The 26,874-nt window shown below is 43.9% G+C and overlaps 1 protein-coding gene across 7 annotated transcripts in view; it reads right to left on the bottom strand.

The window, feature by feature from the left end:
- SLC4A11 (solute carrier family 4 member 11) overlaps positions 1-26,874 on the bottom strand; it is a 196,855-nt gene that overhangs the window by 49,767 nt on the left and 120,214 nt on the right. For all 7 annotated transcript variants that reach the window (XR_004000528.1, XR_004000525.1, XR_004000527.1 and 4 more), the window contains exons 8-13: positions 26,603-26,809; positions 18,068-18,152; positions 8,132-8,257; positions 6,004-6,117; positions 4,816-4,948; positions 4,114-4,187 (exon numbers count right to left, since the gene is read on the bottom strand). Coding sequence is in view for 2 of the 7 variants with exons in the window: in XM_030563594.1 (XP_030419454.1) it covers positions 4,114-4,187; positions 4,816-4,948; positions 6,004-6,117; positions 8,132-8,257; positions 18,068-18,152; positions 26,603-26,809 (739 nt within the window). In the remaining 5 variants the exon portion in view is untranslated. The remainder of the gene's footprint in view (positions 1-4,113; positions 4,188-4,815; positions 4,949-6,003; positions 6,118-8,131; positions 8,258-18,067; positions 18,153-26,602; positions 26,810-26,874) is intronic.

Genomic DNA, 26,874 nt, shown 5'->3' with positions numbered 1-26,874 from the left:
GGCTGGCCCACTGGGGCCTCTCATCCTCTAGAGGTGGCAGGAGGTCCCGTCACTTTGTGTCGGGGCAGGACACGAGGGTGAGGAAGTGAAGCGTGTGGAGCATGAGCGTGTATAGATGCTTCCGTGGTGCTGTCTGGAAGCAGACTGGCTACAAGTTGTGCAGTTGGCTCACAGAGAAGGGACGGGGCAGGGGGCAGTTGGGTCCATGGGGCAAGTGCCCAGTGAAAAGGTCTGGAGGGCCTGGGGTGGAGGGTGAGCAAGGCGTGCCCTTGTGCAGGACCCGGTCGAGGTTGGCTCGAGCAGTGGGCGGCAAAGCAGCCCTCACCTCCTGAAGTATGCGCCGGGAAGTACAAGGCCTAGAGAGTCCCATACGCCAAGCGAGCGTCAGGGGATCCAGCTAGTCTCCCCGGTCATAATCTAGGAGGTCTCCGACTCTGGTGACTTCTGCCAAGACCAACCTCTGACACACCGAGGAGGACTCCGCCACCTGCACATGGAGCTGGGGGTTGTGTAGCAGGGGCTCCGCGAGGAGATCTGCCCCCTCGGTGGCCACCATGGACATGGTCGCTGAGAACAGTTTCCTGGTCCAGAGGAGGTCCTGGTAGAAGACCGGCAGCCTGGAGAGGTCTCGCAGAAGATCTCTCAGATTGAGATAAAAGACCTGCTGGTCATATCGGAGCCCTCGAAAACAGCGCAGGAAGGCATGTGCCAGTACTCTCCATGCCAGACTCCCTGCACCATAAAGGAGCTTCTGCAGGCAGAAGACATGGACCTGAGTGCACAGGCACTTCAGACTCTGCCCTCCCTCCTCCTCCAGGGGCAGGTGGAGGACCCCTGCAGAGACCCAGTGCGTCCCTGGCCAAAAGAACTCCAGAATCGCCGTCTGGAGGTCGGCCAGGAAGCCCGGGGCCGGGACCAGGGTGTTGAGCCAGTACCAGAGGATGGACAGGACTAGTTGATTGAGTACCAGAGCCCTCCCTTGAAGGGAAAGGTAACAGAGTAGTCCTGTCCATTTCCGGAGCCGCTCCGTCATCCTGCCCTGGCAGGGAGAGTTGGGAGTGGGGTGGGGTTGGAGATTGAAACAGAAAACAAAGAGGAAGAGAGAGAGAACCAGTGGGCTGGGATGGCAGACTGGAACTGGGAGCAGCTGGCCAAGGAGACTGGGAGTATCTATCAGTGTATTCCACGGGGAGGAGCCAGTTTGCAGGGGGAGAAATGGTATTGGCTGGGCAAAGACACTGGACAAGAAACTGAGTGGATAACAGCACAGATTGGATGCGGAGCTCAGACTGGGACTGGAAGCAAGCAGGGATGGGGAATGTGGTCAGAAGAGGGGATGACTGGAGGCTGGGAAGAGACAGATTGGATGAGGAGCTGGTGAGGAGGGAAAGTCCAAAGGGGTGAGACTGGAATTTACTGGGCAAGGAGACTGGCTTGGGATGCGAAGCCTGAGGAGTGGAGACTGGGACTGGTTGGGTGAGGGGATGGAGATCAAGGGATGGGAGAGAGACAGTAGGACAAGGACAGGTTGGAGAGGACAAAAAGGGCAGAAGAGTCTGTGCCCATTAGATCACTTCCCCCCACCACCTGGAATGGAACCTAGGATTCATAACTCCTCATTCCTCTGCTGTCAGCAAATATCCATGAATCCCCTTTAGTTCTGATCCACATAGAGGATGACAGCTACTACTATCAGTTACTCCATTAGTTCAAGGAGCAGAGGTGGTTGGGTTTTTGTTTTATTTTTGATGGGGACGAGTGTTGTACAGGTCTCAAGGGTGTCCTGCATCGAACTGGAGTCTATCCCTGCATCTGTCAGAGTTTCTGTGTGATACTAGTCAACTCACTTACAACCAAACATTCCACTGGTGATCACTAACTGCATGGTCCTCATTTTCTGGGTGATCAGCCCGAGATGCTAGAGTCCGATTTGCAGAAGCGCTGAGTGCTCACAGCTGCAATGGACATCAATGGGAGCTGAGCTTTGAACACAGAAATGCTGTAAAATGCTAAGTACTCTGAAAAATCAGGTCCTAGGCATGAAATTGGGGACCCCAAAATAGTGGATACTTAGGACCTCAATCTCTCTGTGCCTCAGTTTCTCATCTGTAAAATGAGGATAGAACTCTTTAATTAATGCTTGTGAAGCACTCTAACTACTGTTATCAGCACCATAGAAAATGGCAAATTAGTAATTCGGTCTGCAGAGCAGGCTGAATAGTGTGCAGTAAATAAGGCCTGGGGCCACACATTGTACAATGAGGAGAAAAAAAATACAGAAGAGCTGATCTTTGAGTGAGCACAACCCATCCTGTGCTCTGAATGAGGCTGGGGGCCTATTGAAAAAGTAGTCTGTGGTCATGCAGTTGAAGACTATCACAATGCATATGCACAAGGGGCTGAATTAACATTGCTCAAGCAACCCTAATTCTGGCATTCCCTAACTTTTCAGTGCTTCATTTTGCAGCCTGAATAATATTTTTTTTAAGTTGTTTTTGAGTGTGCAATAAAGAGCAGAGCCTGCAGGTTCTAAGAACTACAAATCACACCATGGGACCAACTTAATTATAAAGGATTCAAGGCAACAGAACTCAAAACCCCTTTCGCCCTGTTAGTATCAGAAGAAAAAAAAAGGTGGGGGGGAGGAGGAAGGGTAGTAACATTAGCTAATCCCTCAGTCAAAGTGCTTTCAAGGCAAAGCAAAAGGAACACTGCCTTTAGCATGCAGTTTCTGCAAGGAGATTTCATCTTTTTCACGAGGAGGGTGGTGAAGCACTGCAATGCGTTCCCTAGGGAGGTGGTGAAATCTCCATCCTCATAGGTTCTTAAGGCTCACCTTGACAAAGCCCTGGCTGGGATGATTTAGTGAGTGCTGGTCCTGCTTTGAGCAGGGGGTTGGACTAGATGACCTCCTGAGGTCCCTTCCAACCCTGACATTCTATGATTCTATCTTGTTCATGCCTCATCCTGTTGCCTGCGTCTGGTGAAGGTAAAGGCTGCGGGAGCTTTGTTACTCTTACCCAAGATCAAACACTGCAGAGGTGTGCAGCACAGAAACCATGCACTGTGACCGGTTTGGCAGAGAGACCAGAAATGCTTCCTTTAGGTGCATCCTGACAGGCATTTGCTGCAAACCTGTATGTTTCCCTTTAAGAGAGCTGGACTAGTATGGCAGCTCATTCTGAAGTCATCTGTGTGGGTCTCTCTTCATATATGGCCACAGGCAGAGGGTTACCCAGCAGTCTCATGATGCCTCGTGTATAGAGGGCGCTGGGGCACTGCGCAGTTAAGGTCTGGCTGGAGGTGATTTTCAGAGGGGCTGGGCTCAACCTGCTCCACATGGCGCAATCTAAACGGTACCTAGTTCTCATTGAGGACGTCCCGTTTCAAACACGGCTATGTTAACGGGCTCTAGGTACCTTTTAGAGTGCACCAGCAGGATCTACAAAGGGCAGCTGGAGCACAACACTTTAGAGCATTCTGCATTTTACATCCCTTCAGCCCAGGCACAGACTGCAAGGACCAGCTTTCACATAGCCCAGCACAACTGACATGGGCCCCAGAACCCAGGTTGCTTACTCAAAGGGTTATGTTTTTTTCCCTCCCCTGTTATGCTCCAATTGCCCCAAAAGTTCACTGCGCTACTGATGGTGGAAGGGAGGATGAATCTAAAATGAATCTAAAAGGCGAATTTTTGTTGAACAGGGCTTTGAAAGAAAAACAATATGGTTCAGAAAAATGTATGTGGGTGGCAGGAAGCAAAAATTTCTACAGTGTCATTAAATTGCACCTTCTCCTTTCGATTTTAGTCTCTGATCCTAACAGAACAACTGAAACAAGAGTGTCTATAATACAGCCTACACATCCAAAATAAAACCTTGTCATGAATCATCCTCCCATCAACACAGTTTAGAAAAACTGAAGACTCTTAATGAATACTTAATAGACAACAAATGCTGTGTATACTGCAAATCCCATTTTGCTGGGAGTTCAACAGCATGCTTGGCATTGAAAAGAAACTGCATTTAAGGTTGGAACCTAGTTATTTTCTTTTGTACAGCAAAATCAAGTATGGATCAGAACTGAAAACCACCACCTTCTTTCAGTGCTTACCTTTAGTAATCCCTTTGAGTGCATCAAGCACAAATGTGATGGATATAAAAAGTGCAATGATTTCTTCTGTTGATCTAAAAAAAAAATCTCCCATGGATTAATATGGTCAGAGTGACAAAGTCTGAATACCCCCCAATATATTAATATACTTGTTATTTTATGAGGCAAGTGCACAGATTTTAGTTAAACACTCATTTGGGTGATAAACTAACAAGTCTTGAAAACATCTTGCAAACAGAAGTACTAAAAACTGGAATGAGCACATGCTGTCCAAAACCAAAACTATACATTCTCAGTTGAGAGTATTCTAGTGTTGTAACACACATCTTGTTTACATGACATTTAGCTTACTGAAAGTGGGGGTACGAATTCAGAGTGCACCAGCCTGCAGAAGACAAACAGTCCCTGCAGACTCTGCTGATGCATATTAACAGTTCATTAATATACTTTGATCCAGTCCTCTTTGAAACAGGACTAGATCAAAGCTCATTAATGAACGGATAATGCACATCAGCAAGGTCCACACCGAAAATCAGTCCATGGCAATTCATACCTCAGCTTGCTGCAAACTAATTGTTCATGTAGACAAGCCCATAGATTTAATAGCAAGTTCACAATTAGGAACTTCTAGAACATATGATTTTCTATTTGCTGAATAATATAATCAAAATGGGGCTTCCCTTGAAAAAAAGCAAGAGGTACCTTTTAAAGAGCTTCATTACAAGACTGAAGTTAAAGAGAGAATACAGCACAAGAAAAAAACTGTTCCACAGTCCAATCCAGGCGTAGAAAGCACTAAAATCCAAGCTGTAGTCATCACAGATCCCTCGGATCACTGCAACAACAGTAACACATTCAGTGGTGGATTCACGTTTAAGATTTTATAGCTAAACCATTCAGGTTTATAGAGTTTGAGGTCACAAGGGACCATTAGATCACCAAGTCTGACCTGTATGTCACAGGCCATTAAATTTCATCCAGTTACCCATCCAGTTACCAATAACTTGTATTTGGCTAAAACACTAATTTGTTCAAATGCAATGAACGGGCAATAGTTTCGATTCTATCGACTGTTCCAAATCTAAAGGGAGGTTTAACGCCCACAGGAAAGGAAAGGAAAGGAGAGAGAGAGAGGTCCTGCATTACATATCTTGACCATCTGGCTGCTGTTGAATTTTCTAGGTACCGTGTAACCAAATCTGATACAGCACATCTGAACATTCCATTGGTTCTTGTTAAACGAGCACTGGTAGCACATCATAAGCAGAGGACCGGTCAAAAGTATTAACATAATGTCAGTACCAATATTTAAAGAATGATTGGGGGGGGGGAGGGCTCTTTTGAAGGTAGCAAAGCAGTAAGTCTCTATAGTGGAGAGCTAAGCCACCAAGTCACCCCACTATAATTTGACTTATTGGACCTATAATGCAAATACTGGTGGATCCAACTTACCCCTGTACCTTCAGCTATAAAAAAAATAGGACTACTGTCACTGTTACTGAAAATCCACTCATCACACCTCATCAGGACTATATATTCAGGATGCATATTGCAGTTCCTGATCCTCAATGCATACAAATATTTATTTCTAAGTGAGAACAAAAAACATCCCATGGACATTCAATTTTATTCTCATTAAAAAAACCAAAACCTGTATTTTTTTTTTAATTTAAAATTATTCTATTAGAAATCTCAGTGAAACAACCGTCCTCAGATCGCTTTTGCAGGGCTGAAAGCAGGTCTGTAATGTGTAGCTTTGTGTAGCTGTACGCCTACGATAGATTTAGTTAGTGCAGCTCTAAGGAAGGCAAGGCTCTCAGAGAGTGCCATCTCACCGATTCCGAGTGCAGTATGTTCTCCTCCATCCGCAATATGCTTTGGTAAACTTACCATTGATGTACAAGGCTAAAGGAGCTGTGGTTAAGAGTACAACTAGCGGCTGCCCTGAAAACAGAGCATAAAGAAGTCCACCGATACACTGGCCAACAATTGTCTTCTGCACATCTAAAAATAATGAAAAAAAAGTGTATTTTTTAAGCCCACGTATTTACAAATGCACTTCCTACTAAGGGTCTGGCTACACTGCAATTGGCTCAGGCAGGAGCCTGGGCTCTGGAGGGTCCCACGAAGAGGGAGGGTCCCAGAGTCCAGGCTCCAGCCCGAGCCTGAAGGTCCAAACCACAATTAAACAGCCCCTAAGCCTGAGCCCTGTGAGCCCGAATCAACGTACACATGCCCTTAGTGACAGGGGCGGCTCTATGTATTTTGCCGCCCCAAGCATAGCAGTCAGGTGGCTTTCGGTGGCATGCCTACGGGAGGTCCGCTGGTAATGCGGATTCAGTGGCATGCCTTTGGGAGGTCCGCCGGTCCCGTGCCTTTGGCATACCCGCAGCCAAATTCCCACCAAAGCTGCGAGACCAGCGGACCTCCCCCAGGCATGCCACCTAAGGCAGCCTGACTTGCTGCCCCAGGCACGCACTTGGTGCGCTGGTGCCTGGAGCCGCCCCTCTTTAGTGATCAGCAAGATTGTTATTGCGCTAATGTAAACCACCCAAGTCGTGAATGCTAGGCACTAACAGCACATACTGAAAACAAGACTATTCAAACAGAGGCCTACCCACAGATAGCAGTTAACACACAAAGGGCACAATAAATTACTAGGGAATTCAAATCGATGGAACATAACCAAACTTACATTAACAGTCTAAAGGGAGACTTGGGATCCTAGGCAATTGCCTTTTTATGTGCGGAGCAGAGGGATTTTTTAAAATCAGTGGGTCTCAAACTTATTTGATTGCACCCCCCTTCTTTGTATCTGTAATTGTTTGCACCCCCCCTTACACACACACCCACACACACACCCACCGCCGGCCAGGCAGAGCAGAGAGCCGTGGCTCGTGGCTGGGTGCACAGTGTGGAAGGCAGTGCCACACCAGCAGCAGCGCAGAAGTAAGGATGGCAATGTGAAAAGTGACATTTGTCAATATCACTTTTCAGCAGACAGCAGACTTAGCTCCCCATTGCCAACCTCACTGCTGCCACCCTGGGGCTGACAGTCGGAGACCTGCCACTGCCTCCTGGAGGGCTGGGGGGGGCGGGAAGAGGGGAGGAGAGCCAGAACCCGGGTACTTAGGTTCCGGCTGTCAGCCCAAGGCAACGGGGCTCCAGTTGTCCCCTTTATCCCTTCCCCCTGCCTCCCCGGTGTGTATGGTCCTTCTGCATGAGCCCTAGCCTCCTGGGGCTGATGGTCCGAGCCGCCCAGGGCTGACAGCTGGAGCACTTAAGAAAAAAACACCACCACCACCACAAAACAAAACAAAACAAAACAAAAAAACCCCACACACATGCAGCTTGCACTTTCCTTGACACATTCCTGCACCTCCCTTGGGAGGCACACCCCATAGTTTGAGAACCATGCTTTTAAAGTGAAACAAGGAGCAATATTTCATACATAAGTAGACGACAAAACAGGGCTGAATTCTCATCTACACTAAGCTGCTGCTGAATTATAAGCACAGTGTCAAGGGGCCTCAGTGCAAAGATGAATCAGGCCTAAGGCGGGGATAGGTTGGGTGATACTAGAAGAGTAAGCAAATGTCTTCCACCAGGCTAGTTATTTGTATTATAATAGCCACCCCAAGCCCCAATCAGGAGCAGGGCCCCATTGCATTAGGTGTTGTACAAACACAAAGCATGTGTGGACTTACAACCCTGTGAACAGGATTACCTTTAGTGTCATTGCAACATGGGTAGCACAGAGCAGAATGATTAGGTCTGTACTTGTCTATACATCCAGGGATACCAGAAAAGTTTGTACATAGATACAGATTTGTTTTTCTAATCTATTAAGACAAATGAGGTCAGAGCACAACCATCCATATTTTTACTGGAAAAGAAGTCATTACCGACGTCTTCTCCACCAGACCTTGCTTATTTCATTATTTCCCCCAAACAGACATAAAGCAACCCTGATTTACAGATAGAGAGGATTTTAAACCAAAAAGACTGGTAAGCTCACCAATAACTCCTCTTGTGTTTTCATCATTTAGGGAACCAAATGCAATGGATGGCAGGAGGCAGGCAAAATATAAAAAGATCATCGTTGTGATGTATTTTCCTATGGCTTTGTTATTCCCAATAATCCCTGAAACAAACCAAAAATAGCAGTATTAATAATCAACAGCAGAGTCGATTCTATGGCATTAAAACATCACTCAAAGACAGTCATGCAGATCCTTAGTTATTGGTGACAATTTAATTGCTAAAACGAAAAACTAGAGATGTAATCTGCATCCATTTAAAAGATACAATTCCTGATGGTGTTTATGCCCAGTTATAGTACAAAGGCAAGCTATGGAAGATAACCTGTAAGTAGTGAACATAGGTATGAAAGAATGTTCAGTGTTTCAACCTGAAAATCTACCTTCATTAAGGAAAATTCCACTTCTGTTGAGGTGAGCTTTTTGTTTGTTATTTACAAACTATATTTGATTTTTCATTCTGTTCTCATTTAGAAATTATTTACAGACACTTCTTAGGGACCAAGGAAGTGACTTAAGTGAAGGAAGCTGAACCAGTTGGGATAAACTAAACCAAACCTCAAACCAAAGGTTTATTTGGAGGCTTGAATTTTTTAAAAAAAAAGGTAAGTTATTTTTCATTTTAGTGCACTTCTGCACTCCCATCTGGGACTCGTATTAATTTAGATGAAATATATGGCGCAAAGATATTAACATAAATCCAATCACTATCCAACATTAAAAAGCATTAAACACGGTTTGGGGTTTGGTACAGAGGCCCCCTCAGCCTGCTTAGTACCTAAGCCAACGCAGCATTAAAAAGCCATTTGACCTTTGGTTTAAAAAAAATAAATAAATAAAAGAAGGGAAACCAGTTAAATGTAAATTGAGTATGACTTTTTATTTTACCAATACCCCTTTCCCTGGAGAGAGTCTTTACAGGGGAAAATCCCTTGAGTGACAGTCTCTTAGGTGGTTTTAAAGATGGTAATAACTGTCCTGGTGGGGGAAAGAGAAGATGTTAGTTGAGACGGGCTGGAGCCGCTGTTGTACGTGCTATTGTTAAAGTCCAACCCTGTTTTATCTCTGCTGGTGTTCGGGATTCATCTGGAACTGGGAGGGTTGAATCCATCTCTCTGGCTTGGTCTAGTCAGGACATCTCAGAATCAGGATGATGAAGGTCCAGGGTTCCCAGGAAATAGTGGGGTTGGCAGCCATGATGGTGAAGCCTGCTTCAGTAGCCTTTGTCTGTTCTTCCTTACTTCGTCCTCCAAAAAATGTCTTTCAGGACCCAAAGAGAGTGTGACGGGCGGAATACCCCATCTCCTCATTATTTTGTCCTCCAATTAGGCCCAATACCTGACACACCCATTTGGGCTCATTAATTTCTGGTTCCACAGCTTCTTGTTTTACCAAACATGATCTTAACACAGTCCTTGAAATACATCACCATTGCCTTTTTGTTTGGACTAATTTAGTCTCTCTGTCTGGTTTTCTTGCATTTGTTGACAACATTCAATATTGAAAACAATTTGACCTATTTTTCCATCAACATTTGTTGTTATAGGTTATTGTAACATTGTCAACTTTCACATATTTTTTACTGTTGAGCTTACAATTAGGGCAACTTTATCAAAACAGACCGAAATCGGAAGTGCCAAAATGCCACCTGATTGGCTGTTCTAGCAGACAGACGTTCTAGCATCATCGGAAACAGGAAATACTGGAAATCTCAAGAGAAAACATGTTTTTGTTAGACTTGCAGCCTAATTTTCCAGACCCAAGAAGTCTGGACAGCTTGGAGGAGGATCAAAGTAGCAGCCACATGTTAGGGGTTCTTAACGAAAAATCAAGCATATGAACATTTTGTGATTTGTCCTTTGTTAGTTTCAACATGCTAATCAATTGTCTTCTCAGGTCACAGTGCCTTTGATAGGAAAAATAAGCACCAGGAACTACACTGTCCCAGACAGAAATCTGATAATGTTATAGGCTTGAATAATTAATACACAGGGGGAAAAAACCACAGTTTATTTGATTTGATACTTTTACAAAAACAAGTGATACAATACAAGAATGACTATGTTAAGGTTATACGCAGTGTTGTTTTTGCTGTGTTGGTCCCAAGATAGTAAAAAGGCGAGGTGGATGGAGGTAATATCTTATATTGGACCAACTGAATGAACTCTCACAAAAAAAGATAAGACAAAAACACTATATCACTTGTGGGCGAACACTTTTCACAAAGCAATCACTTGGTATCTGACCTCTCAGTCCTTGTCCTGAAAGGAAACCTTCAAAAGAAAAAGCCTGGGAGTTTAAATTCATAACTTTCTAGACACTAAAAGTCATGGTCTTAAGAATAAATACACTTGATTTTTGGCTTATTACAACAAATCAGTAACCCGCTAACCCCCGTTTTTTTGTCTTATGCCTGCAGGGGTGTTAATGGGTCACTTCACCTTGAATGGTTCCTTAGATTAGAATGTGTGTTAACTACTTACGCCAGACAATCTGCTCCACCTTGTATTTAGCTGTGTCACTCTATATACCTGTCCCAGGCCTGAAGAGCTCAGAAGCTTGTCTCTCTCATCAACAGCAGTTGGTCTAATAAAAGATATTACCTCACCCACCTTGTGTCTCAAGGGCATGTCTACTACAGCCTCTGTCGGCAAAATTTTCGTCGCTCAGAGGTGTGAATATTCCACCTCCAAACGACAAATTACACCAACGTTAAGAGCTCCTGTGCACCGCGCTATGTCGGTGGGAGAGCTTGTCCTGTCGGCATAGAGGGTCTTCAGTTGTACGTATAGACATGGCCTAATGTACTGGAACCCATACAGCTACAGTAACACTGCAGATTCATTGAGCTGCTGTTTTTTTCTGCACGTACAAATAAACCATGTGTAAAATTAGCATTTTTAACTTCAAATTTTTATCACAATGACATTTTTCTTTTAAGTCAATGTCTGATGAGAGATCTAACAGGTTTATTTGCAGCCCAGAAACTGACCCAGTCCACTTCATCTGAAAAAAATGCAGGATGCATCATGACAGTATATCATTTGGAACAGCCTAATAAAACTAGTGGAAAAACAAGCTACCTTCCTCCAACTGGGCTGTGTACATTTGCAGCACAATCAACTTGCAGTCCAGCTGTGAGATTTGAGTGCTTGACTGTTAGAGAAGCTGTGACTTAAAATGAAGGTACAGCTACAATTCAAACTGCCAGCGACAATGCTTATTTGTATGATAGCTCTAAATTTTGTGCTCTATCATTTCCACATATTCAATTATCTGTGTTCAGGTTAAAAAAAATTGCTATCTGACATTAAAAAAAACCCCCCACCATATAGCATCTTCTGGAAAATGCACAGATTAGCATATTGTTGGCCTCAAATTACTTGAATATTCATGTTTAGAACGTAATTCATAAAAAGGCTCAGAGACTGACACACTTAGACCTATTAATTTTACATTTATTGAATAAACTTGAGACATTCTAGGAGATGTGCGAGTATAGCTATTAGTAAGCAAGTGTTTCTTTCCCATTGTATTAGCTATTGAATAAAGTCAGCTGAAAAGTTCAATTACACTGATGTGCTTCATAGACAAAGCCACATCTTTTAAACCCAAGGCAAACAAAGTATCAGTCATGTTTAAATTAGGAAAATACTTGTCAGATGATATCATTGAGTCATTCCTAAAGAAGGGCAATACATACACACTTCATGCTGCAGTGCCACATTAGAGAGATTTTTGAACTGTATTATGAATTGTTAGGTTAGATCTGGCTTTCTGATCTACTTCTCAGATCCATCCCAATTAAGAACACCACAATTTCACTATAATTTGCAGGAAGAGTGAAAGCAAGAAGTGAAAGGAAGACGTGAGTCTGCTCTGTATTCTTGAAGAGCACAGATGGCCAGAATGAAGAATTTCTTTTTCCTTAAAGGAAGACTGCTTATGAGAACACGTTCTTTAAGCTGGAGCGCTCTATATTCAACTGATTCTTTCTTGGGTAAAGGGAAAACACACACAGGTTCAGGAAACTGAATTTGAGAAAACAAACAGAATGCTCAGGGGGATTCTACCAACTTAGTATCTTGTATTTCTTTTGGCTATTAATTATTTCCTGCAGACTTCTGTCCACTTAGGAGGATGTAAATTCACACACATCCATATTATTTTAATAGGTTTCACTTTCAACAAGAGGGGCCCAAGCTATGCATGGAAATGTCGAGAATCTGTACAATTTGGCACTTGAACATAGCCAGAGATGGGGCTTTAGGAAGCCAAAACCCACTGAGCACTTAAAGCAAGAGAGCAAAACAGACAGACAGCTCAGGAGAGTGGTCACCAATTTAAGTGCATGTGAGTATTTACCAATGGGGAGCTGCAGGCTTAGGTGATGCACTGGTCAGTTAAGGCACTTTGCATGCTTGCAAAACGCCCTTTTCCAACAAGTCAGATTAGCTATAGCACTTAAACAAAGCTTACCACCTTGAAAAGTTCTTTATAAACATCTTGACCCTGGTGAGCATTACGGTACCTCACTATAGCCCTGATCCCGCAAAACACAAACACATGCATCCGTAGTCCTTCAATAGGACTGTTCACTTGAGCAAAGCTACATGCATGCTTAAGTGTTGTGCAGGATCAAGGCCTACGAGGGCAATCCTACTGATTTCAACAAAACTTGCATGGTGAGGTCAAAACATAAGAACAGCCAGACTGGGTCAGACCAATGGTCCATCTAGCCCAGTATCCTATCTTCCGACATTGGCCAAGGTCAGGTGCTTCAGAGGGAATGAACAGAACAGGGAATCAACAAGTGATCCATCCCCTGTTGCCCATTCCCAGGTCCTACTTAACATGAGTAAGGTGGAAGAATAGGGTCGACAAGAATTAATCTCAGATCCCATAAGATAAGGAAACTGAAGCAATGGGAAGCAAAGGGATCATCACAGGGACATAGAGAGTCACTGTTATTGCACAGAACAAAATCCAGGAACACCAGTATCTTACTTCAGTGCACTGACTTTCATTTAACTGATCAGCATTGTACATCTTCAATTTGTTTCAAAGTTCTCTTTGTATTGCACTGGTAGAATAAAATAGCAAACCAAAAAAAAAGCCATTATACATAAAAAAACATACCGAAGGAATGGAAGAACATTTAAAAGAATGCAGAGAATGTGTAAATCACATATGATCAAAAGAAAAAACAACAGGATTTTTGGGTTGTGTTTTTTTGTTTGTTTTTTTGGGAAAACAAGCAGTTTTTTCAAAATCTGTATGATTTAAGCTAAAATCTTCAGAATTTTTTTAGGGACAAGTTCAGCAATGGGATATCCTGTATTTGGCCCTATTATTTTTGTACATGATATTGGTAAGTCACAAGGAGAGTTACTCAAATATATCAATACAGTTATTAAAAGATAACTGCTGCTGCTGGACTGAAGTTTATAAAAACCAAGCAAAATCCCATGAGCCACACTGCAAGAACTCAACAGTTCATAGCTCACCATACATTTCATTTTACTCCCAGTTTTAAAGGACAGTTAAAGTGTCCCAGTCGTTTTCATAATTCAAGTGCATCAAACCCAAGTGCTTCAGACAAGAAAGAAACTCTATACAGATCACACACACCCCTAGAATCCTGCTGTGACTTCCTGGTTCCATTGACGTCAAAGGTGCTAGGATTTCACCCCTAGTCTTTCTGCCACAAAAACACAAGCCTCTTATGAACTAAAGCATTCTTCTTTAGCTAGCACTAGCAGCTCCCTTATCTTCACTGTGAGCACAAAGCCACTAGGACAGCAAAATCCCCCCCCTTCCCCCACACAGTTATGAGACTCCAAAAAGACAATTTAATGGTCGGTCTTGTTGGTCCGTTCATACATTGCTACTGTGCCTTCTGCTCAGACTGCTCTCTCTACTTCCTCAGTAAAAACAATGCCTTCTCTGTAATGTGAACCTTGTGGCTGTTTCTTAGTTTGGCTCATTCAAATACCCCATTTGCAGGACCATGACGCTCTGAGATGATTCAGAAGCTTCATGGCCTTGTTCTCCTTCCAGCCTGGTGCTTTGTGGAAGATGTTCACTGTTTCTCATCTATTTTTCATCCCATGTATCCTTAAAGAATTATACCACTGCGTTCTTCATTGTTGTAAGAATTTCAGCCCCTCCACCTACATTCTGTACAGACTGCATCATTCATGTTATGTCATAAATGCTAAGTATATTGATGGTGCAGTGCTGAGAATCATTGAACCAAGTTTCAGCTGTGACCACTGCTCATACAAAACTTCTCTGCTTATTTGAGCTAGTGATGAGCAAGGTACTTCACAAACACAAAATAAGGAAAGGTCCTTACCTAAACTCATCCTCTTTTGTGGTGTTCCTGCTCTTCACCGATTTTTAGCATAAACTACAAAAATATACTACAGTCTTTATTTATAGTAGAACTCACCAGAAAACACAGTTCCATTGAAATCAAAATGCTTGTGCAAAACTGTGTCATTCTGGTGAACTTTTGTTTGAGAAAAATTCAGAAAAAAATTCTGACAATATAGAAAATCACAACAAAACGATTTTTTTAAAAATCGCTTTACATTTCAATTTTTAAAAAATTTGTAGAATAAAAATAAAGTCAAAATCAAAAAGTGTTATGATTAATTAAAAAAATAAAAAATTCTTCACAGAATTTCAAATGTTTCAAATTTCATTTCAATTTAGAACCAAGTCAAATTTTGAAATCCTTCACAAAACGGCATTTCCATACTCTGCCTAGCTCTCATTTATAGACATTTGTATAGCATTCCCTGTTGTAGTCTCTGTGCCCCTCACAAAAAGAAAAAAAATACACACACACACCCCACCTCTTGAAGGCTCAGCTCTAGCTCCTTCTATTAGGCCAGTTCTTCACAGTGATAGGGACTAGTGGTAGATTCCGTCAGTGCTGGGTGCCACTGTTATATGGCTGCTTTGGGGAAAAGTTCACTTAAGAGGTGTGATGTGCAGCATGGTCTGCAGGGAGAGATTTGGGTTCAGTTTGGTCTCCTGCCAAAGCTAGTTCCATCCTAGGAATTTTTCCACTGAAAACTCTCCGTTCTGCCCAACACAAAAGAAACGTGGGATCTGTTGGCTGATGTCACAGAGCAGCGTAGCACAGTATCGAGGAGAGAGAGATGGGTCTGGGAAAACAGGGTTCAGAGCCCAGTCAACGTTCTTAATGTGAGAACAAGGATCTTGAATTGTATTCAGAATTCAATTTTCAGTAAATGTAGAGCGGAGAGCATTAGGATGATGGGTTCCTGCCTGCAAATATCTGTGTGCTACCCTGATGCAGCTACAGGGCAGCTCTTGAGTCATCCCAGGTAGTGTGAGCAGCTATAGTCTAGTCCTAAGGTGACAAAGGCATGGATCATTGTAGTAAGCTACACACTGCCTAGTACTCTTCCAGCACTTTCCATCCAAGGCACTCCGCAGGCTTTACTAATGTTAATATTATCCTTACAATACCACATGAGGAACCAGGCGTGGAGAGATGGAGTGACTTCCCCATGGTCACACAGCAAGTCACAGATAGAGCTGGGGGCATAACTCTGATAAATTATCTCCCCATCCACCAGACAAACACAAAAATACATATGCAAAGAAATGACTTATTTTAGCTGCACTAGGCACTTGAGCACCACTTATGAAAATAATTTTCTCTGCACATCTTTGCCCACAATTGGCTCACATGATACACTCTGAAAATCGAGCTCTAAGGGTTTGCCCCCACTTGCATCAACCTAGGGAAGACTGAAACTCTGTCCTTTCACCACCTTGTAAACACTTAGCTGCTGCTGAACATTTATGGTAGTCACAGACAGCCTGGAGACACCTTCAGCACTCAGGCACAACTGGGTAGGGAGCACATGGAGGATAAAAGGAAACTAGACCCATTTCACTCAGCCCAACAGAATGCCAATGTAGAAGACAAAAAGTTCCTTGCCCACAGTGTTGGGAGCTAACGGGAAGGCTTGGGGCTGACAGCCCTGCCTCAAAGTGACTTTTCAAGTATATTACAAAATAGACAAAAGAAGGGGCATGACACCAATGTTCATATGGGGCTGGAGAGTGAGCTCCCACTGCCTGGCTCCCCACTCTGAGCGCTGTGACCCAACACATGGGAGCACCGTGACCCAGACTCTGTGTTCCACATTGCAATGCCACCGACTCACATGACTGGCTGGGCCAAACATGAATGGTGCTACTGTTACGACTCCATGCACCAGGTTGTAATGCCCGGAGTGGGGAGCTGGGCCCTGCCTGTTGGACAGGAGCAGCTGCTGCCAGGTGAGTGTGGAGCAGACTTGCTCTCCCAGCTCATCAGTAACGACCCACCGGCCCTGTGGTTGCAAAATCTGGCTCCACCAGTTTGCGCCATTCACAAACTGCAAAATATATTTGAAAAATTATTTTTTCAATGACCAATCAGCTTTTGTGACCCTCCTGTTGGTAGAAAGCCAGAGCTTCCTGTGGGGCAGCAAACTTTAGGACATTGGCTCTATGGGAATGTAAGGAAGTCTCCACCCTTTTCTAACAGGACACATCATTTGGTAACTTTCACTGTAACATGTGGAGCTGTTTGGAGTTAGATGAACCCCCAAATCAATTTACGTAATAAATTAAAACTTCCATTACTCCTAGATCTCAAAACCAGTGAATAGAATATAAAAATTGCTGTTGGTCGGAGGCTTTGCATGCCAAGGTTCTGTCCTGAGACAGTTTTTACAACAGTTGTAGACTCCCAAAAATGTGTGTTTTTTCAAAGGATTTCAAGATTAGAAGGAACCATTATTTAGTTTGCCCCCCTCTGTATAAAACAGGCCATAGAACTTCCCCAAAAGAATTCCTAAACCAGATCCTTTAGGAAAACATCCAATCTTGGCTGAAAAACTGTCAGTGATGGAGAATCCACCATGAATTATTCCAATGGTTAATAATTCTGTTAAAAATGTACCCCTTATGTGCCCCCTGAATTGGTTTAGCATCAGCTTCTAGCCATTGGTTCGCGTTGTATCTTTCACTGCTACATTATTAAATATTTGTTCCCCCTATAGGTATTCAGATTGTAGCCAAGTGACCCCTTAATCTATTTAGCTTAACAGAGTGAAGGTTGAGCTCTTCGAGTCTATCACTATAAGGCAGGTTTCTAATCCTTTAATCATTCTCGTGGCTCTTCTCTGAACCCTCTCCAATGTGTCAACGTCCTTCTTGAACTATGGATGCCAGAATCAGACATAGTATTCCAACAGTGGTCACCCTACTGCCAATTATACCGGATACAATTTCATGACCATTTACAAATTATGATTGACGCTACTATAATAAAACCAGGTAGTTAAACCCTAGTATAACAACTAGTTTGGCTTATAGCCCTATGCTTCTCTATATTGCTTATGAACCTTAATGAGACCACATTGTTTGTAAAAGACATCCTGCTGAGACGTCCATAACTTCAATTTGTAACAGTGCTCAACACCCCCATCATCTCTGGATAGCGATGGCTGGCTTACACAGACAGCAGCAGAAGGGGAATGTACTGTACCAATTAAAACTGATTCGTTTGTGATAAATTTTGATTCACGTTCCTTTGCAGATACCAACAATAAATCAACGTAATCATCAACATACCATTTAATGGGGAATTAATTTAGCTTAAAACAAACATCTTCATTAAGAAGAGAATGTTGCAAATTTCTCAAGACCTTAAATCATGTCCGTTCAGAAATTATTTATAGGTTTTATCCTGGTTTTCTTTTAAGTAAAAGGGGCCAACAGAGATATCAAAGAACATATTCAATTCATATTGTAAACAGGACATCATATCACAAGAATTAAAAGCAGGCCAGTGCTTCTATAAACATTGGCCAACCTACCGTCAGTGAAGTCCAAAGCGTACACTGGAAATCTTCGTGCTATGTCATCAAATATTCCCTTGCCAACATTGAAAAACTCATGCAACTGAAAGAAAGGAAGGAAATGTTGTGTCAGTTTAAAGGCTCGTGTATTGTTAAAAAGATTAACCTCCTTATTCAGTGCTGATAGGCACTTAAAACTAATTGTTTTGAATGGGCCATTCAGATCCAGACTTTGCAATAATAATAAAAATAAACAGTTAGCACATCTATAGCAATTTACATAGTCCAATGCACTGTAACCCTTCCGTGAGACACAATTATTTTCATAAAGAGTCCTGCGGCACCTTATAGACTAACAGACGTATTGGAGCATAAGCTTTCATTGGTGAATATCCCCTTCATCAGATGCACTCACGAAAGCTCATGCCCCAATACGTCCGTTAGTCTTTAAGGTGGCACAGAACTTTGTCGCTTTTTATAGATCCAGACTAACATGGCTCCCCCTCTGATACTTGACAGTTATTTTCATCCCACTTCACAGACGGGGAAATTGATTCTTGAGGCTGCTGTGGTAATAGGGAGGCTCTGATGGAGCCATGTTACTGAGGTGAGAGGAGAGAAAGAGAGAGACTGAGTTTAGGAGCGTAGCCCATGTGCCACAGCCAATGTCGAGTAAGGCACAAGCCTCCAAACGGACAACCAGCCTCCTGTAGATCTCAGGATTTTGCAGGTTTGGGGTGGGCCCTGCAGCCTTTTCCATACCAACTCCTACCCTAAAGGGATGATGTGGCGAGTCTCCAAAAGAAGGGACTGGGGGATTTCCTCCCACAAAGTCCACTTCCCTAGGTTTCCATCCAAATAGATGATCCAGGCCAGTAAATCTGAAGGACCCAAACTATTTTTGCATCAGATAAACTGCTTCCAATAACAGAGGTCACACCTGACTTTGCCAACCCCTAAAAGTTCAAAAATCATTAGCGCCCACTAGTCCCCCCCATCACAAGACTGATTTTTATTAAAAAGAATCTCATGGCTTTTTAAAAATAAATATTAGGCTCTTTTTATTTGCTTCTGGTATTTTTAGGATGCAATAGCTTTCCGCTATCCGGCTTTCTTCTGCAACCATGGGGCTGGAAGCCTCCTTTGTTTTTGTTTAAAAAAAAAAATTCTCTTGCAACCTTCCAATTCCAGCAGCTGGAGCTTTAAGAAAAACACCGACCATTGAGAGAATCACGATAAAGTTGAGAGTGGGCAATATTATTACAATAAGCAACTTGGAGTTGAATACATCTCTGCTGTTTTTTAAAAACAACCTTCACACTTCCGCACTTTTGCAAAGAGCCAGCAGAACGTAATATATTTGGCTCCTTGAACCATGAAATGAGAAATTTGATTCAATTCCTTTCAAAAACCTAAATCATCTAACAATTGAAGTACTTCATTTCTCTTGCTAGCCTTGCCAACGCAGAGCATAACACACCACACAATAGTTCAGGTGCAAAATCTTTAAACCCTGCTGTTACTTCAAACTCTAATGGCTACAAGGGTCTTATTTGAAAAGAGTCAACAGTATGTTTGTTGCAATACTGCACACAGAAAATACAGTCCCTGACCACATTGCTTACAGTCTAAATGAGAGACTCAATACAATTTGGAGACATAACATACATGAATTAACCAGACGGTGGCTCCATCTCAAAGAGGTGGAGATTTATCTGCTTTCCCCTTTGGTTGACTATTCATCTGTGAAAGGCTGGGTGGAAGTCGTGTGTTTGAAAGGAAAGTTTTAATGCTGCAACACTAAAAATCAGTTACATGAATTTAATTCAGTATAAAACATTCACCAGAGATTGGTTTCTATGTGGCATTGACTTGACTGCAAACGACAGAACTCCACACCCGTTTCACATGGAATGGAATCACTTATTGAGTGGAAAGAGATCACAGCTGAGCTGAAAACTGGGACTTTTCCCAATCAGGTATAATCTAAAGGGATCCCCCACAAGCTCAGTTTCTGTGTATTCTTCATTACTTTTCCCATTGGCCTTCAGCTATTTGGTCAATTGCCTGTTTCTCTTGGCATGGTGCTGGCACATGTGTACTACTGCTGTGTCCCCACAGAACTTTATTTTAAGCCTTCTTTAAAAGATCTCTTGCTTGTTTGTGTTGGAAATTTGAACTCTAGCAGCTTGTTTGTGGTCTAAACAACTAGGGAAATATGAACTGAAAAACCCCAAACCCTCTGATAGAAACATTTGAGCGTATTGCAAAAGGCTACTATTTTTAGACATAAACATTCCCAAAGGCAGAGGTCAGACGGAGAATCACAGTTGCTTTAATGAGGAGTATGTTTACTCATCTTGCCATAGCAAGCACAGGAGAACAACCATCAGAATGGTTACCCTTAGGGGAGAAAGAGAAAATGACTGCACCCATGTGTGTGGTTAGCACAAGCTGCTAACTCAGTGCCTGCCCCGGTAGCCTTCATGCACATGAATGGAGGTTGATCTGGGTGCTAGTGGTGGCGACAGCATAGAAGGAACAAATTAAAAAGAAAAAAATTATGCATGCAGTGAATTAAGGGAAAATTTGGTGTTTCTGCTCATTTATTCCAGATTTATGAGCCTTGCTCCTCTCTCCATATTACTTGAATGAAGAATGTTATCACTGGGCTATTTGGTTGGCTAAAATGTCATAGTGGACAATGGCGCACACAACAGCTGCCCAAAGGAAATGAAACTATTACTTTTAAAAAGTTTATCGGGGAAACTAAAATTTTGGTTTTTGTTGGGTTTTAATTAACTGTATGAGGCAAGTTTAGGACAGGATTTGTTAAAAGGAGTCGGCCTCAGCCATCAGCTTCTATTGTTGCTGATGATCTTCCCTCTAAAGGGGCGGCAGCCTATGTATGTTTCTCTAGGATACACACACACACACAAAAAGACAGAACCTTAGCGAGAAGAAAAGCCCAGCCTGCTTACATGGCTAAAAGTTTTGGGGTGGTCATAATCCCACTTTCCTGCTTGTTCATCAGGGCTCCTGATCCCCTTCTTCTCCATAACCATCTTGAGAGCTCTGTTCGGCTAAAGTTATACTTGTAACTTCAAATCAGCTTCTTGCTTCCCTTCTGGTCTCTAATACCCTCATAACAGCAGTACCAGTGATTTCACATGAATGGCCAAGGAGAATGGATAGAAGCCCTCACTCCCTAAACAGTGACTTCCAAATTCCCCTGGGTCCTCACCTCCTTTACGTGCACCCTTCTCATTATCCTCTCAGTCACCTGAAGTTTCCTTCCCCCTCACCACATAAACATGAATTGGGCTCTCTCATTATTAAAAAGTCACGCTCCTCCAATTATTGCCCCTTCTCCCCTTTATCTCCGAGCTCATCCAGCACAATCTGTAACTGCTGCCCCTTTAATTCCATTCTAGATCCTCTTTGAGCTGGTTTCTCCATCCTACCCTTGGCTCTCACCGAGGTTTCCAGTGACCTCTTCCTGGTCAAGGCTCAAGGCAGACACTCCATTTAGACACACACGCTAACTCCAGTTATTCCTGTTGTGATTGTGACTCTATCCTTCTCCTACCTCTAGGATTGCTCCTTCAGGGACTAATTAATCCTTCACGGATTAGCCCTGGTAAATGGCTTTGATTTTGGGAACTGTTGAAGCGAGTTGTTGGGGGCAGCAGGGTTGCAGAAAGCAGGCTTGTGTCTGTATGATGCACGTAACACCACATGCCTAGTCTGAGCGGCGGAACAGGCTTTGATTGACTCCCTCGCTTCACAGGAATCTGCCTCAGAGATCTCCAGGGAACTCTCGTGGAGATACTGGGCAATCTGCTGCCACAGGTTCTTTGGCAGAGTTGCTTTGTTTCTTGCCCCATTAAGGGTAACTTTCCCACGCCATTTTGCTGGGGGGAACATTGCTACATACAGGTGAGCCGCATAAGGGCCAGGGTGGAAGCCGCAGTCTTGGAGAAGACCCTCCCTTGATTCCCTTCTCACTCTCAGCAGTGAGGTATATTCCATAATGAACACAGCCTGTGGAAAATATGGGGACAGGAATGATTATAAGCCCCCCCTCCCCAATGCTGCCTCTCTCCAAGAGTCACACATTCAGTGTACAGTATGGTCCTGGCACACTGATTTCCCCCACCCCTGCGGTTACTCACCATTTGGGGGTTCATGTGGCTCACGTGTGCTTGCCTGGGGTCAGCTGGTTAGTGACAGGTATGTGAATAGTGGCTGTGTTTAAATCAATGGTCTCTGATTTATTGCAACCAATACTGGTTCTGTAAAACGTTGCATTTTGGCTTCATAGATATGACCTTGGGAGCCCAGCCTCCCTCTATGCTAATGCCGGCTGAACGGCTGCGCAGAATTAGAAAGCAGCCACAAAGAACTAAAAAGAGGACTTTCTGCGTGATGTCATGATGCACTCCACGGCTGGAAATCAAGAATTGAAGGAATGGCAGGACAGAAAGAAGAGGGACCAAAAGGAGAACGTGGCACGCCAGAACGAAGCCATGGAGCGGCTCTTAAACATTATGGAGCGCTGAGCAGACACGCTCCAAGTGCACCAGCACTGCAAATCGAACAGCTCTGCGCCTGCCCTCCCCTGCAGCCACTGTCGCAAAACTCTTTCCCCTGCACCCCCCAGACATCTCCAACACACCGTTATCAGCATCCTGGCTTTAGTCTCTACCTGCAGCATTCCACTCCTCCCCGCTCACAATCCAGCACTGCAGACTCCCAGTACGCACTGCACTCAACACCCATCCCTCTGCAATTTAGCCCTGCTGACGTACAGTAACCGCTGCACTGGACTCCAAAGGAGAAGGTTGCATATGACACCTGGACATACACAAATCTTTAACAGTCCTGGGACCCTCTCTTCCCCGATCCCCCTCAGTGCGTTTCTCTCTCTCTCTCTCTCTCTCCGGTTGTTGTTTTTTTAATAAAAGAATTGTCTTGGTTTGAAAGCAATCTTTATTCCATTAATTGAAAGCAAACAGAGCCCTACAAAGCAACAGGCAATTTTCTTACACCTTCATAATGCATTGTCTGCACCAATCACAATCACGTCCTAGCATTACAAGCACTGCACTCCCGAGCACAGCAACAAAATTTTAGTAGCTTTCAGCTTCAAATTGGTGCTTCAAGGCATCCCTGATCCTTATGGCCCCATGCCGGCCTCTGGCTGTTCAAACTCAGCCTCCAGGAGCTGAGCCTCAGCGATCCAGCCCTAAGTGAAGCTTCACCCTTCCCTTCGCAAATATTATGCAGCGTACAGCACACGGCTATGAGCATAGGAATATTGTCTTCATCAGCCAGGTCCAGCCTCCCATATAAGCAGTGCCAGTGGGCCTTTAAACAGCCAAAAGCACAGACAACAGTCATTCTGCACTTGCTCAGCCTGTTGTTGAACCACTCCTTGCTGTTGTCCAGGTTCCCCACGTATGGCTTCATAAGCCACGACATTAAGGGGTAGGCAGGGTCTCCCAGGATCACAATGGGCATTTTGACTTCCCTTATAGTGATTTTCTGGTCCAGGAAGAACGTCCTTGCTTGCAGCTTCCTGAACAGGCCAGTGTTCCAAAAGATGCGTACGTCATGCACCTTTCTGGACTAGCCTTCATTAATGTCTCTGAAAAGCCCACGGTGATCCACAAGCGACTGCAGAACCATTGAGAAATACCCCTTCTGATTAATGTAGTCGGTCTCTAGGTGGTTTAGTGCCAGAAATGGAATGTGTGTGCCATCTGTCCCCCCTCCACAGTTAAGGAAGCCCATTTGTGCAAAGCCATCCACAATGCCACACACGTTGCCCAGAGTCACGGTCTTTCGGAGCAGGATGCGATTAATGGCCCAGCACACTTCCATCAACACGTGTCCAACAGTCGACTTTCCCACTCCAAACTGGTTAGGAATTGATCGGTAGCAGTTTGGAGTAGCCAGCTTCCACAGTGCAATCACTTTTCCAATGGCAGGGCAGCTCTCATTCTCGTGTCCTTGCGCCGCAGGGCTGGGGCGAGCTCATCATAGAGTCCCATAAACGTGGCTTTCCTCATCCGAAAGTTCTACAGCCACTGCTTGTCATCCCAGACGTGCACCATGATGTGATCCCACCACTCAGTGCTTGTTTCCTGAGCCCAAAAGCGGCGTTCCACTATAATCAGTACCTCCATGAATGCCACAAGCAATCTCCTGCCATAGTTACTATGCATGGTAAGATCAGTGTTGAACTGCTCTTGCCTTTGTAGTTTAAGGAATAACTCCACTGCCACTCATGATGTGTTAGTGAGAGCGAGCAGCATGTTGGTCAACAGTGTGGGATCCATTCCTGCAGCCCGGAGAGGCAGAGCACGCAGTACACAAACCATTGAAAGATGGCGCCAAATGTGGACAGAAGCACAGAGATTGCTGGGATGTGAAGCAATGCATCACGGGGCATTGGGATAGGACTCAGAATGCCCCACAGCCCCCTCTGCCTTCCCACAACTCTTAGCGGCAAAAGAGGAAGAGATGCTCTGTGGGATAGTTGCTCAGAGTGCACCGCTCCGAATACCACTGCAAGTGCCACAAGTGTGAACACGCTATTACGCAGGCAGCGGATAGTGTGAACACAAAACAGTGGTTTCCCTTCAGCACTCTGAGTGGTGCTGTAATTGCTAGGGCTGTAACCCTGCCAGCGTAGACATACTCCTATTCTTGTTAAACTTTTCACCCAGAGGCTGTGGTTTCCTACTGTGACACGCCCCAGTGTTTACAGAAATGGCTTCAGAGGAAAGGGATCAAAGGGTTTAACCTGCACTAGAAGAAAACATTGCTTCAAATCGCTTGTAACCAGCTTAAAGAAGCAACAAGGAGTCCTGCGGCACCTTGAAAACCAACAGACGTATTGGAGCATAAGCTTTTGTGAGTGAATACCCATTTCGTCAGAGGCATGTAGTGGAAATTTCCAGAGGCAGGTATCAATATGCGGTCAAGAATCAGTCTAGAGATAATGAGGTTAGTTCAAATCAGGGAGGATAAGGCCCTCTTCTAGCAGTTGAGGTGTGAACACCAAGGGAGGAGAAACTGGTTTTGTAGTTGGCAAGCCATTCACAGTCTTTGTTCAATCCTGAGCTGATGGTGTCAAATTTTGCAGATGAACTGAAGCTCAGCAGTTTCTCTTTGAAATCTGGTCCTGAAGTTTTGTTTTGTTTTTTGGCTGTAAGATGGCTACCTTTACATCTGCTACTGTGTGGCCAGGGAGGCTGAAGTGATCTCCTACAGGTCGGCTACCCCTCTACAGCTTAAACTGGTTCTGCAAACCTGAACCCCCGAGTGAATGAGGTTTAAATGAGCTCAGGAGTCACCTACTATAGACTTGTCTCTGCAAGAAGGGATTCTGTGCTTAAAATGCAGAGGACTGGGATCAAGGTAAGAAAGGGCAGGCAGGCTGCCCTCTTTGTGCTCTTCACTAAGTCCTAAACCATTACATTTTAAACTCTGAAAACCAGCCAGAACATGGGATTTGTATTGAAAGTTTCTACTCTGGACACCGTAGGCTGTTCAAAGCTTCACATAACTTGTAGTCTAGGGAAAAGAGTAGGAGATTCGAAGTGGCATGCACCAATTTATTTTTAGATGTGCAGCTTTTCAGCTTGGATAAAACCTGTGTGTGAACAGACAGGGTGCAAGGATGACATTAAGGGAGCTTCAGAAGACAAAGCGGAGATGTGGCATGCGTGCTAAGAGATGTCACTTTTCCAAAGGATTTTCGTCTGCAGGGGAGCCAAGAAACCCTCAGATCAAAGTGATGACCATGCGAGTAAAGGTTACAGTTCTTCAGACAGACTTGCTATCTTCCTGATTGAGGGTGCCAAAGTGCATTTGCCTCTCTTTGGCAATTTACAATAATCCATCCATCCTAGCTCTCATTAAGCATGATCATTTGAAGGGTTTTCCTTTAATTTTCAGTGGGAAGTTGTTACATGGAGATATATATACACACAAGTTTCATTGCATTTCTCAGGTATTAAAAAGGGGCAATAGTGCTTTTTACTCTATTTTCACTGTTGCAAAAGAGATACAGTTAAACGGCATAAGAAACCAGAACATTTGAGCAGAACTAGCTGGTGGTGTCAAAAAGGGTGTGTCTCCACAGCTGCTGGGAGTGAGTCTAGCGGGGCTTCTGCTAGTGTGCTAAAAACAGCAATTTGGACATTCCTGCCCAGGCTGAAGCTCAGGCTCTGAAACCTAAGGAGTAGGGTGGGCTTCAGAGCCCGAGCCCAAGCCCGACCATCAAAGCGATGTCTACATGGCTATTTTTAGCACACTAGCCCAAGCCCTGATAGTGTGAGTCAGTCACCCTGGGATGTGGGATTCGCTCCCAGCAGCTGTGTAGACCTAACCCAGTAGTCTGTTTTGAGGACGGAGATGCATAAACTCATTAATATATAACTAGGGCTAATTCAAGCCCATGAATAATCAACCAGGTTCCTGCACTTTATTTAAACAGAAACAACAGTGGAAAGCCAGGACTTAGATTTTTTCTCGCCCTACCTTGAGCGGCTTGTGGCTGTGTGTTTTGTGCCCCTCGTTCACGGCTGAGGGTCTCTGATTCACCACCGTCAGCAGGTGGCGCTGATGTACCAAGGCTTCTTTAAATTCTTCTTCGGTTTTTGTTTCTAGAAGCTTCTGCCGAAAAGTTATATCTGAAAACATTGTGGCGAAGGTCCGGCCCACTTCAGTGGCAGTTTTTGTACTTTTCTGAGGAAAACAAATGGATGTGCAGATTAGGGACCATAACAAAAACTCAAATTGTTTAAAAACTG

This window comes from Gopherus evgoodei, chromosome 5, assembly GCF_007399415.2.
Source record: "Gopherus evgoodei ecotype Sinaloan lineage chromosome 5, rGopEvg1_v1.p, whole genome shotgun sequence".
In the NCBI taxonomy this organism is placed as follows: Eukaryota; Metazoa; Chordata; order Testudines; family Testudinidae; genus Gopherus; species Gopherus evgoodei.
This window is presented reverse-complemented; position numbering and strand designations above follow the sequence as displayed.